At 31.4% G+C, this 12,710-nt stretch overlaps 2 protein-coding genes across 2 annotated transcripts; one reads left to right on the top strand and one right to left on the bottom strand.

The window, feature by feature from the left end:
* LOC111024945 (ethylene-responsive transcription factor 2) lies at nt 1–1,283 on the top strand. Its single transcript, XM_022302769.2, has one exon. It carries the CDS (start codon nt 9–11, stop codon nt 972–974), a length of 966 nt encoding a protein of 321 aa, XP_022158461.2. The 5' UTR covers nt 1–8; the 3' UTR covers nt 975–1,283.
* Nucleotides 1,284–8,309: 7,026 nt separating this feature from the next.
* UCH3 (ubiquitin C-terminal hydrolase 3) lies at nt 8,310–11,802 on the bottom strand. Its single transcript, XM_088116935.1, has 9 exons — nt 11,624–11,802; nt 11,064–11,195; nt 10,901–10,942; nt 10,358–10,463; nt 9,815–9,873; nt 9,530–9,604; nt 9,004–9,052; nt 8,825–8,901; nt 8,310–8,635 (listed from the first exon to the last, which is right to left on the bottom strand). Exons 1-9 carry the CDS (start codon nt 11,696–11,698, stop codon nt 8,540–8,542), a joined length of 711 nt encoding a protein of 236 aa, XP_087973061.1. The 5' UTR covers nt 11,699–11,802; the 3' UTR covers nt 8,310–8,539.
* Nucleotides 11,803–12,710: the final 908 nt, after the last annotated feature.

Below are 12,710 nucleotides of genomic sequence, written 5' to 3' on the forward strand. Positions count from 1 at the left end.
TCAGGTTCATGTATCTGCTTTTCTTATTTATATCCTTCAATTTTTCGTATCCCCAACTCTTCAATTTCATTCAGATTCAGATCTCTCTCTCTAGAACTCAAAATTTGGGGGAAAAAATTATGATGTACGGACAGAGTAATGGCTGCGAATCCGATTTTCTTCTTCTGGATTCGATACGGCGGCATTTATTGGGCGATTCGGAGACTCAGCGGTGTGGGAATTTCGCCGTCGCCGGAACCGCCGCGCCGGTGTTCTGCCGAAGCTCCAGTTTCGGCAGCTTGTACCCTTGTTTGACGGAAAATTGGGGCGATTTGCCCCTAAAGGAGGACGATTCCGAGGACATGGTCATCGCCGGAGTTCTCCGCGACGCAGTCAGAGCCGGTTGGGTTCCGTCGCTCGGCTCTTCCCCGCCGGAGACCTTTAGTTTTGATTTTTTCGACGTCAAGCCGGAGCCGGAGATCCTCCCGCCGGTGAATCTGATGCCGGAAGTGAGGGAGTTTGAGGCGAAGGTGGTGGTGGAGGCGGCGGCGGCGGCGCCGTCGCCGTTGCCGGCGGTGGTTCCGGCGAAGGGGAAGCATTACCGTGGGGTCCGGCAGCGGCCGTGGGGGAAGTTTGCAGCGGAGATTCGAGACCCGGCGAAAAACGGGGCTCGGGTCTGGCTCGGGACGTTCGAGACGGCGGAGGACGCGGCGCTAGCTTATGATCGAGCCGCTTATCGGATGCGCGGCTCCAAAGCTCTCCTCAATTTTCCACTTCGAGTCAATTCTGGCGAACCCGACCCGATTAGAGTGACGTCGAAGCGGTCGTCGCCCCGATCGTCGCCGGAGCCTTCGTCGTCATCCTCGTCGGAGAGTGGGTCCCCCAAGCGGCGGAAGAAGGCGGACGGCACGGCGGTGACGGGAGTTGTAGTGGTGGGGACAAATGAAATGCAAGTGGGAGCTGACGAGGCGCAGTGTACAAGTGGCGGGCAATGATTGGGTGAGCAGTGCTGATAGTGAAAGAAGGGGAAGAAGAGAAGAAGAAGCACTTTGCCACTTGGTGAATTATTGAGGGACTAAAAAAAATCTGTAATTATTTTTTGAAAATCATATTTTAGGGGTAGATTTGGTAGGTTTTATTTTGGAGTTTTCAAAGATATAAAATTTCCCAAAAAAAAAAATTAAGAAAAATAGGTGGGAAAGTAGGATTGGTACATAATGGGTGGTTGGATTTGCTAAAGCAAATTTGTTGATTGTTTAAAAAAATATATATCCCTTTTGAATGGAATTTTTCTATTCTTTTCATCCTCCATTTTTGCTTTAGTTTTACTAATGATTATTATAAAGTAGATAAATATATTTCATAAAATTTAAATGAGGTGCCATCTTAGGAAGCCAATTGGACAAATTGCAAATTTAGATGAATGAATAAGGAGTACAAGTTGAGATTAAAAAAAGGGACAAAATCAAAGGATCTGAATTAGTTGGTTGGTTCAACTACACTTGTCGATCGACAATTGAGTTTGTTGATTGTCGAAATTTGACCTCTCGAAATTACCAAATTTGAATCAATATTTTTGTAATAAAAGGGATTCAACAAACCTACAAAATAAAAAGTTGCACATGGATGTGGTGTTATGTTAGCCAGAATACTCCGATGCTTAAATCGAAATCGAGATTTTATGTGAAGCATAGCAAATAGTAGAGTTCCATAGCGTACCTTTTATGAGGTTTTTACCTTTATCTATAGATGGAGGAAACCTATAGTCGATGGGAAACCTAAAATCAATAGGATATCTTTTCATTTTGCATTTGTTAGATAAAATGAATTCAAAACGGTATTTCAAATTCTGTAGATTTTGTGATCTTCCCTGGCGAGCCTCTACTAAACCCATTGATTTGTGACTAACTGGAGGACTCTTGATCGAGTTACTAGTCAAGCTAATCGAAAGATTGGTTTGCCTCGTGGCCTAGTCAAGGCTGGTTGGCCTAATGGCTCGATTGAGTCGACCAGCCGACCATGGCAGGTCGGCCACAAGGCCTGGCCAAGTTGAGCCGACCAAGCTTGGTCTACTACAAGGCCTAGTCAAGTTGACCAATACTAGTCAACTACAAGGCTTGGTTGAGTCGATCAGCCAATCGACTTTTGTGGGCTTGGTCGAGCCGATCAGTCGATCCATTGGTTAGCCTCTGTCATTTTGGGTCCACTTCTTCAATCTCGACCTTTGAATTCTCGAGTGTCCACTTGACATCTGGACTTAGCTTACCTATGGTGGAGTTCAATTTGGATAAAATTTATTGAGTTGATCTTGTTTCAAATTAAATAACTAGATATATACATATAATTCAAAGTTTAGAGAATTATTTAATATTTTTAAAGTCTAAAGACTACATTGACACTAGGTTGAAAGTATAAGGATTGTAATTTAGCTTTATTATTATTAATTAGTTTTTTTTAAAAGCTCTCTCATTAGCTCTCTTACTTTGAGGTTAAAAAGGTAAACTTGAGACCAATTTTCAATGCTCATTTGACAATAATATTTAGCTGTTGAATTTCTGACTAATAATTCAAGTTGCAATTATCAGAATTTACATTACCTTTTCCTAAGATTTCAACTTTACTCTTATACTTGGTTTTAGTGAGTTGTTTTTTTACTTAAATCTTTTGATTCTAATGAATACATTTTTAAAAAATAAATTAAAAAAATTATCAACTAATAAATCACATAAAAGAAAAGTAAATGTTAAATTTCATTTTAATCCCCAAACTTTCAATCATTTATTTTAAGTGTTTGTGCTTTTAAAAGATATATTTTAGTTTTTGAACTTTTGTTTACTGTATTTTGGTTTCTAAGAGCTGTTGGGTAACATTATCGTTTTTTTTATTGATTTAAGTTTTACTGACTTAAGAATTTGACAACTATTCATATTTCTTATTTTTTGTTCTTTTAGAAATTTCTCAAAATTGTAAAGAAATTTTAGGAGAAAAAATGAGTTTCTTGTTTATGGTTCTCATTCCAAAAAAAAATCAAATTTCCTTCTTTTTTTTTTTCAATAAAAGCAATTAAAAATAAGAAATAGTTACCAAATGCTATTATATTTTCTTGATTAACAGTAGGAAATAAGTTCACCCTAAATTTTTTAAATGTTTATTCTACTCCAACTTTAAGAAAAAAAAAACAATCATTTTCATCCTTAATATTATTTTTATTAAGGGATCAAAACGATTATTTTTTAAAAGATTAAGATTTCAAATAATGAAATTTAAACCAAACATATAATTTCTCCTTAAAACAGTTAAGAAAATCGAATTGTATTTCACATTTTCACTGTTTTTAAATATATGTTTGGTGGTAAATTAAGAATATGAAACACCTAAAAACATAAATTTTTACTTCCATATAAGTCACAAAATCCTAATATTGCTTTCTAAAATAAAATCACCAAACTAATTCACTCAATTAATCTGTTAATCTAAAAAAAGAGTAAATTATATTCCTTTGAAGGGCAAGCAATTTTTCTTTAATAAAAATAGTAATGATTAATTAAAAAGGGAAAAAAAAAAAAGAAATAGAAAGTGTGAAAAGACAATATTGAATCGTGTCAAATAAAAACTCTTAACAAAAACCATTCGTCAGATTCAGTTTTTTTTTTCCGTTGACTTTTGAAACTCTGGCCATTGACTTTTCTACCTTCCAAATTTCATAACAATTTTAATTTTCAATCTCTTCCAAACTATCAAATATTCTGTTCCAATATTTCGTAGTATGAAATATTCCTTTTGACTTTTATTTCTTTATATTCCTTTTTTTTTATCTTTTTTCTTAATACAATAACGTGGGAGATTTGAATTCCAACTCACAATCTTTTAATCAAAATATTTTCATACGTCGGCACAAAAGTGAAATAAAAAAGTTAAATTCATTTCAATAGTTAATATGTTAGATGTTTTACATGAAATTCAAATACATAAAATTTCAATCTAATTATAAGAAAAGGAGATTATGTCTAGTTTTTGTCGATTATTTCACTAAAATAAATTAAGGTTTAACTCCTGTTTAGCTTTTGACTTTGGTTCATTTTTATTAAAGTACTTTCAGAACGTTCATTTTGGTTCTTATATATTGAACTTTTATTCATTTTTGTAATTGTGGTTTCAAAACGTTTGTTTTCGTTTTAGTATTTCTAAAAAATGACCAATTTGGTCTCTATTTAGAAAACTTTAACATAGATTTAATATAAATTTATGACGTATATTTCAAGAAATTTAATGAGTGAAGTGTTATACTAAAATTATAATAAAAATAAATAAGAACAAAATGAAAAGAAATAGATCAAAATGATAAATTTTTAGAAGTCCAAATACCACAATGGAAATTTCAAAAGTATAAGGACTATAATGAACAAAAATTGAAAGTATAAGGACCAAAATTAACGTTTTGAAAGTATAAGAATCAAAATAATATTTACACCCAAAATTAACTAGACTAGAATAAAAAAATATTTTTATTATTTGCATATTACTCAAATAAGATTTAAACTAAATATTTATTATTTTATTTTGCAAGGAAAAAATAAACTAAAACACTAAAAAAAAGGGCATCTTTGACCAGCAGCTCAGGTTCCTACCTATCCAAGTTAGGGAAAGTATTAATTCTTTGCCTTTTTTTTTCCTATAAGCTAATTTATTTTTACATTATATATATAAACTTTATTTTAAAAAAATCACATAAGCTAGATTAAGAACATTGATTTTGTAATCATAAAATTAGAAATGATAGAAGCTAGCCTGGTTTTAAATATGGTCTAAATTAATTTTTATTTAAAAAATACTGTTAAAATCCATATTATTTAAATTAAATGAACACAAATATTTTAGCAAATAACATAATAATAGCATAGTAGGTAAGATAGTTAAAAGTTAATTTGAGATGACTTTTTATGAAAAATATTTTTAAATTATGGAGTTTTTTTTTTTAATTTATTATATGCATTTCTAAAGACAATATACTAATAAAAGTGGTATTACCTTATCATTTAAATTTAGTTACACCAACTTTTGACTTATTATTTTATTTAGAAATTTTTGGCATTAATATATATATAATATGATTTAATATAAGTGACATTAAATATAGAGCTTTCCATATAGTATTATATTAAAAATCTTTCATATAATTGATGTCGTCAATTACTAAACATATGCAAGTATTTTTAAAGTACAATTTAAGTTAAAAGTTTGTACATGTGACTAGTTTTAGTTAGTGGCCTGCATCGAGATAGGTGCTCGGAGAAATTTCTCAATACTACTACATTATCACGGTTAAAGCCAACAATTTTCCAACGATTATAACGAGGAAAAATTTTACATTCTAACTTTTTATATATATATAAAAGGACGATGGATAAATCTGAAAATAAAAACATTAAGACGTGGTTTGAATTTGATAGCAGTTTTATTTTTTATTTTTCATTATTAAAAATTAAGATTATAAAACATTATTTTTCACCAGCGTGGTTCTTTATTTTGTTATCTAATTCCTAAAAAATATTACCAAATTAAAGTTACAATTTGAAAAAATAAAATTAGAAAAATTAATTTTATTATTTTTTTAACCTCTGGCAAAGAATTCCAAGATGATTTTCAATAAAGGTGAAAGGGTATCGAAGAATTTATGAAAAAACAAACAAAACAAATCTCAATTAATATTCATTGTAATCAACAAATATAATATTTTATTATGCTAAAATAAAATAGATATTAATTAATTTATTTATTTATTTTAGTTGAAAAGAGTTATATACTAAAATAGTGGTAGAATTTTAATTTCCTGCTCAATGATGAACAAATAGATATTTTTCTAAGAAAATGTATCTAAAGAAATATCCTTTTCTTTTGAAAAAGAAACATTGGTGAATTTTATCATCCAAATAGTCAATGTCTATAAAGTTTGGTCATCCTAAAAAAAAATAAAAAATAATTATAAAAAACTATAGGTTCATCCTATGTTGAATTGTCGAATTAACCATTTAAAAAGAAAAAGAAAACACCAAGAATGGTCTATTTAGCACGTGAAACTTATTGGTCTAAAACAAATAAAATGAAAATGAAAATTTGTAGCTGTTGTTATTAATTTAATTAGGATTTTAAATTTTTTTATCAATTGATACTTCATCTACGTCGACACGAGAGGTAAATTAACATTTCCATTATATCATAAAAGCATCGACAAGATGTAATAAAATATCAGTAAAATATCACCAATTTATACATAATATTAGTAATAATCATGGTTTTAAATATCCATCGACATATCCATATTTTCATGAGTTCGACATTGATATGAGGAGTAAATCGACATTTTCATCATATTATAAGAAAATCGACAAAATAAACAAATATCAATAAAATGTCACTCATATATACGTAATATTGATATTAATTATTTTTAATTAATTTAGAAATAGGAAAATGTTTATTTGTTAATTTAAATATTTTTTATGATTTTTAAAATTTTTCTAACTTCTACAGAAATATCAATCGACATCGATATTTTATCGATATTTCCATCGATATTTCTATGAAATTGAGACCTCAACATTCCATCGACATCGACATTTAAAACTTAAGTAATAATAATTTCTAACTTGTTTAAAAAATGTGAAATGTCTATGAGTTAACTTAAATATATTTGTTTTAAAATAACAAATACTCAAACTTATTTTTTAAGGCTATTATTATTAGTATTACTATCTAATATAATTTTCCATTTCACGTGAAAGAACAGTTGGGTCCCACGTGCTTTTGAACTTTCAACTTCCACTCAGATACAATACTTAGAAAGATGGGTGACCTAAGTTTATAATTTAATCTAATTTAAATAAAATATATTTTTTCTATATACTTTCATTAAAATTTATAAAAGTTTACACTAACATTTAATCATGTCCAATCATGACATTTACATCATCATCCTATCTATTTTTCTTGGTTCAAACTACTGTGGCCACCTTTACCTAGGCAGTTATCAAATAAAAATAATAGTAATAATTAAAAAAAAAAACGCTCCCGCACTAGATTATGGAAATGAAAAAGATGGATGATTAGGGTAACTCATTTTTAGTTTTCTATTTTTAAAAAGCTAGAAAATTGAAAATACATATCAGAGAGGAAAATTATATCTACTTATAGAGATGATAATGGCGTGGGAGCGAGTGAGAATGCTCTCCTCCATTCTCGGGCTCGTAAAAATTTTTAGTCCCTGTCTCCACCTCATTCTTCGGTTCGAGAGATGTTCTCGAGAAAAATTATCGATTTTATAATTATTTTTAATTATTTTTAGAATTTAAATATAAAAATGTAATAAATATATAATAATTATTTAAAAATAGAATCGGGGATGACCCGGGACATGAAAAGACAAGTTTAAAGAGTTGTAAAGATAAATTTTAGAGAGATAAATAAAAAGATTTTTAAATAAAATAGTAAAAGAAAAATTAAAGACAAAAAAGAGAAATTTTAGAGAAAAATAAAAGTAAAGTTGAGAGGAAAAAATATGTTAAAGAAATAAAAAATTACAGGAAAAAGAAATTTAGAGATAAAAATAAGATTCAAATATAACTTTTAGAGAAAATAAATAAATATAGAGATAAATAGTTATTTAGAAAATAAGATATAATTTTCAGAAGAAAAAATATATTAAAATATGAAAGTTTAGAGAGAAAAAAGTTAGAAAAAATTATAATTTTTTTAGAGAGAAATCAAACTGATCTGTTAGGAAAAAAATAAAAAATAAAAATACAGAGAGTGAGAAATAATAATAAATATTCCAAATATGAAAATTTTAAAGAGAGAAAAATAAATTTGTAGAGAGAAATTTAGAAATAAAAAAATTTTAGAGTGAGAAATAAATATTTTAGAGATAAATATAAGAAAGAAAAAAAAATTGAGTATTAAAATAAAAAATAGATTTTGAAAAACAGAAACCTATTTTTAAAAACTACTTTTTTTTTTCTTTTGAAACTTAACGTAGAATTTTAAAATGATTTTTTAAAAACAAAAAATAGAAAATAGAATGAATTATCAAACCATCCTTATTTTAAACTAAAAATCCAAAACCAAAAACTTAACCAGTATTAGCAACAATATCACCTTTTAGAGTATCTCAATTCTGAGACAACAAATATTAAAAAAAATAAAATAAAAAAAATTCAAGGGAGAAATTGGAGATATTCTGTTCCACCAAAAGAATTATTTAACTTTTGCATACGAATTTACATGATGAACAAGCATTTCTCTACTTATGGATCAAAATATTTTGTTACTCCTAATTTTAGTTAAAAGTTTAAAACTCCATTTTCACCTTACTTTTAGTTTGTTTTCTATTGTCAGTAGCAAAATTTGTAAACCACAAAAGATAGTTTGATGCAAGTCGTAACTCAGGGATACAGATCATATAGATTCACATGATTTTGGGTAACAGAAGCCTAACATACGAGTATACAAGGCAATAACTAGGAGTTGGACATGATCATTGATGTAAGACTAAATCAGCTCGATCCTAGGCGTCCCCCGACTTCTTTGAAATGGCAATGACATTAAAGTTCAGCGACTCGGGATTTTTTGCGATCATTCCCTTTATGACTTGGGCTGCGTCCTGTGATTTCATCAACCGTTCACAAAATGCAGAAAAGAGAAGTGTAATATTCAGATGCATTGATGGAAGAGGTTGAGATTTGAGAAACAAGCAGCAAGATTCAAAAACAGAGTAACTAAAATATCTATGGTTCCACACCATTCTAGTAGCTAAAACTGACTTGGATAATTTTTCAGAGCAATTGTTTACCTTTAATAAATTGCTGGGTGATGTTGCACCATGTGATATCGGTCCCGACTTTCTCCCATCGAGCTCATAAAGTTTCCCTAAATAAGCAACAGTTAAGATATTGCCCAATTCATTATAGACATGACAAGTAAGCACTTTTTTTATTAGAGAGGGAGAGAGAGTCCCTAATAAGTTCTTACCATCTACACACGTGAAGCAGATAAAGTGTGTATCTACATTTTCCGAAGCCTGCGAAGCCAAATATAGACACGGCATGAACAAAGAATAATATAACACTCTTTGAAAACAGAATAGAAGTAGACGAGGACAGAGTTAGAGGAAAGTGGTGAGAAATCGAGGGCAAGGCACACACAGGCATTTATATACAGAGAGAGAGAGAGTATTTGTTCAAGTCAATCAATTTTGTGTTCATCGGGTCTCTAATCTCTAATCATTCAGGTTTTCTAATTTTAATCACTGAAATGCTTATCAGCAAAGGATATCTGTCAAAGCTTTATATTGAAAAACAAACCAAGTACCGAAGATTCACCTACAAGCTGAATGCAAACCTAAAGGAGTTATATCTATAGATCCTTACTTCTTAGTATGCTCAAATAACACACACACACACACACACAAAAAAAAAAAAAAAAAAAAAAAAAAAAAAAAAAAAAAAAAAACTTCATGATCTCCATCGTAATTCAGTTAACTCAAAGAAAGTCTTACTGTCGTATCACCAGCAGTCGCTGCTACCGAGTGTGCAACTTCCATTTCTCTGTCATTCTCAAGAAATGCAGCACGCTACCAAAGTGAACAACATAGGACTATTAGAAGCAAAAGGAAAAGTAGTATTGGTTAAACACCTAGGCGAAGAACGGTAGAAAAATATTATATTTTCTCGCTTATCTTTCTAGTTGTGTTTGTCCTTTGCTCTATAGGGAATTTTTGGTGATGGTGGGGTGGGGAGGGAGGAGGGGAGTGGGGAGGGAAGCATGTGTTTGTAAATAGAACCTGCATTGGATCCATGCTTCTGGTAGACTTGAAGAAGCCATCCAAGAATGATCCCTCGGCTTAAAACAGAAAGACAGCACAAGAGAAAAAATTGTGTCAGAACTGAAAAGATACGATAACAACAGTGAAGTAATCACTGTGGAATCAACAGCACAAGCAAGCTAGAACAGACACTGCTTAAACTTCACCAACATTAGTATAGAATAATGAGTGTGACCAGCCACATAATTGAAGTTGGATACTTAAACCCTGACAAGGTCACCAAATCAGACATCTGAATGAGCATGCTGAATAACTCCTAGTTTCTCTTTCATATTTGATTGGTACTTTGCTCATTTTCAATGATAGATAGCTTTCTTCCTTCCTAAATCATGAATTATCTATTCTATAAATTCATATAAGAGACCAGATACAAGACAAAGGCCTCTGGAGTAGAGCAACCATAACGTTACCTAATCCCATTTGGGTAACTGTGTTAATATTCACTACAATGAAGAGATCTACATCACCACATTAAATTAGCTAGCATCACTCGGTACTTACAAAGCTTGATCTCTGAAGTAATGTTCCCTATGGCATGAAGAAGTCCAATAGTTCCACAGGCATTGCCAACAGTTTGTTTCATAAAGTATACTTGATTGCTATGATCCTATAGTAACAATAGAAAGGAAAGAACCTTATTAAGTAACACTTACAAATATAAAACCTTTAAAATTTATATTTAAAAAAATAATAATAATAAAAGATAACATGCAAACAAACACACCCTCCAACAATGGCATGTGCAAGCTAAAATATACAAGCAGTCAGATTAACATTCTCATTTTATGAATATGAATAACAGAGTAACATTTCTTATTTTCAACCGGCTCTCGGCACTCTTAAAAATATTTTTCACAATATGCAGATGGAAAATGAAAAACAAATTTAGACGGACACAAAACCTTTAAAACGACAAACAAACAACAGGGAACACCCTTATCTATAAGGATTGAGAGAGAAAAGGTAGTCTAAAAGGTTCTGTCTAGTGGTGGAATGAATAATATGAGGACTAAAATACACATGCCGAACTTTTCATTCACTCACCTTCTTTGCATCTTCTTGTTGTTGCAGTCTCTCTTTTTCACTCTGAAAACATTAGAACATTTAACGAATGGAGAAGAAACTATCATCATCTTGATTACAATTACACGCCACTGGAAAATTTCTTTTCTTTTCTTATAAAACTGAGCTCTTTTTGTAAACAAACCTTTTTTGTTATGGGATAAAGAAACAGAACCGCCAGTACAGGCTTTGGAACCATTTCCAAGAGTTCTTCATCCAAGCCATAAACATCATTGCACTCTGCTTGATCTACTGGAAGGCCAAGACCCCAAAGGAACTTTGCAATAACAAAACAGGAGTTCGTAAAACATTCGAGGCAACACAACTCAAAATAAATATTTCAAGAATCTTGAAGATGCCATCATCTTCTAGAACCATGTTGCATAAACATCATAATCCGCTTGAAGCGAACATAAAGCAGCAATTTGCAGTGTTCCATTTCCAGTTCGTAAACAGAAAAGCCAGTAAAAAAAAAAAAAAAAAAAAAAAGAATACGACCAGCAAGTAGAAATGAACAAGCAGACACAAAAACCGGGATAGCCATACATCAAGAAAATGTACATTCACTAAAAGAAACAATACTCCATTTCAAGAAAACCTCATAACCGAGTTAGAGAACCGAACTCCTTCAATTATTACCCTCCGTGTTCTTCCTACTAAGTAGAGGTCGAATCTAGAGACGAAATCAGAACAAAAGAATCATACCTGGTTCATAACATCGGGGTTAGCTTCAAGAGGAAGCCACCTCTTAGCTGAAGGTGTTTCGTCTACAGTAGCCATTGTCTTCTTCTCAGCTTCTGGTACTCACTCTACTACGCTCTTCTTTCAGCAGAAATGGAAGCTCTTCAATGGCGGTTAGGGCTTCAGATCGGGATCGAATTGCTCGCCGACTCCGTCTAAATATATAGGTTTTGGAGTGTCTGTTCTCCGTTAATGGGCCTGAGGACGAGCCCACTAAGAACACAGTGATATTACAGAGATCCCTCCAGGCCCAGGCCCAGCCCCGGTACTGGTAGACTATGAGCCCAGGGGTTTAGATTTTAAGGAATTGTCCGCACATTAAAATGGCTCTTAAACTATAATTACATAAAACAATGGAATGGTATAAATTTACACTTTTGTCATGAAATAACCTCATTTAAGATAAGTACCATCACCTAATTTACTAATGTATTCTTTTTGTATCTCACCTCAATATTAATTAATTTTTAAAATCCAAAATTGGTTAACATTTTAAATCGCTTAAATTTTGCCCAACTAGATTTTCCAAAAGTAAACAATATCAAATTTCCAAAATCCTCCATCATTGAAAAAATTCGAAAACTTCATTCCTCCGACTTTTCTTCTTGTTCTATCGTTCTATTTCCATCTATTCCTCCGTCTTCGGCCGCCGTCTCCGTTCTTCTTCGTCGTTGGAACAATCCGTCTAGCTTCTCCTTTGTCTCTGCCCGCCCGTCCATGGTTTCCATCCGTTTATCCAGATGTTTCTTTTTTGTCGTCGGCCGTCCGTCAATCATTCCAACCCTCTATTTATCTCGGTCATTGTCTAGTCGCCGACCGAAAGGTTTGTAGATTATTTGCTTTGTTTATTAATTATAGAGGGATATAGTCGTATATATTTTATAGTCAGATATATGTTATATCTCCATATAAATGTATGTTATAATGTCTGTAGTTTATATCACCATTGTTAAGTGTCTGTTGCTTAAATTTATAGCCGGATATAGTTTATATTTCCATATAACTGAAAACGTAGTCGGATATAGTTTATATATATATATTTTTATATAAG

The sequence above is a fragment of the Momordica charantia genome (assembly GCF_013281855.1).
Source record: "Momordica charantia cultivar OHB3-1 chromosome 10 unlocalized genomic scaffold, Mcharantia_2.0 BLBB01000010.1, whole genome shotgun sequence".
Classification (NCBI taxonomy): domain Eukaryota; kingdom Viridiplantae; phylum Streptophyta; class Magnoliopsida; order Cucurbitales; family Cucurbitaceae; genus Momordica; species Momordica charantia.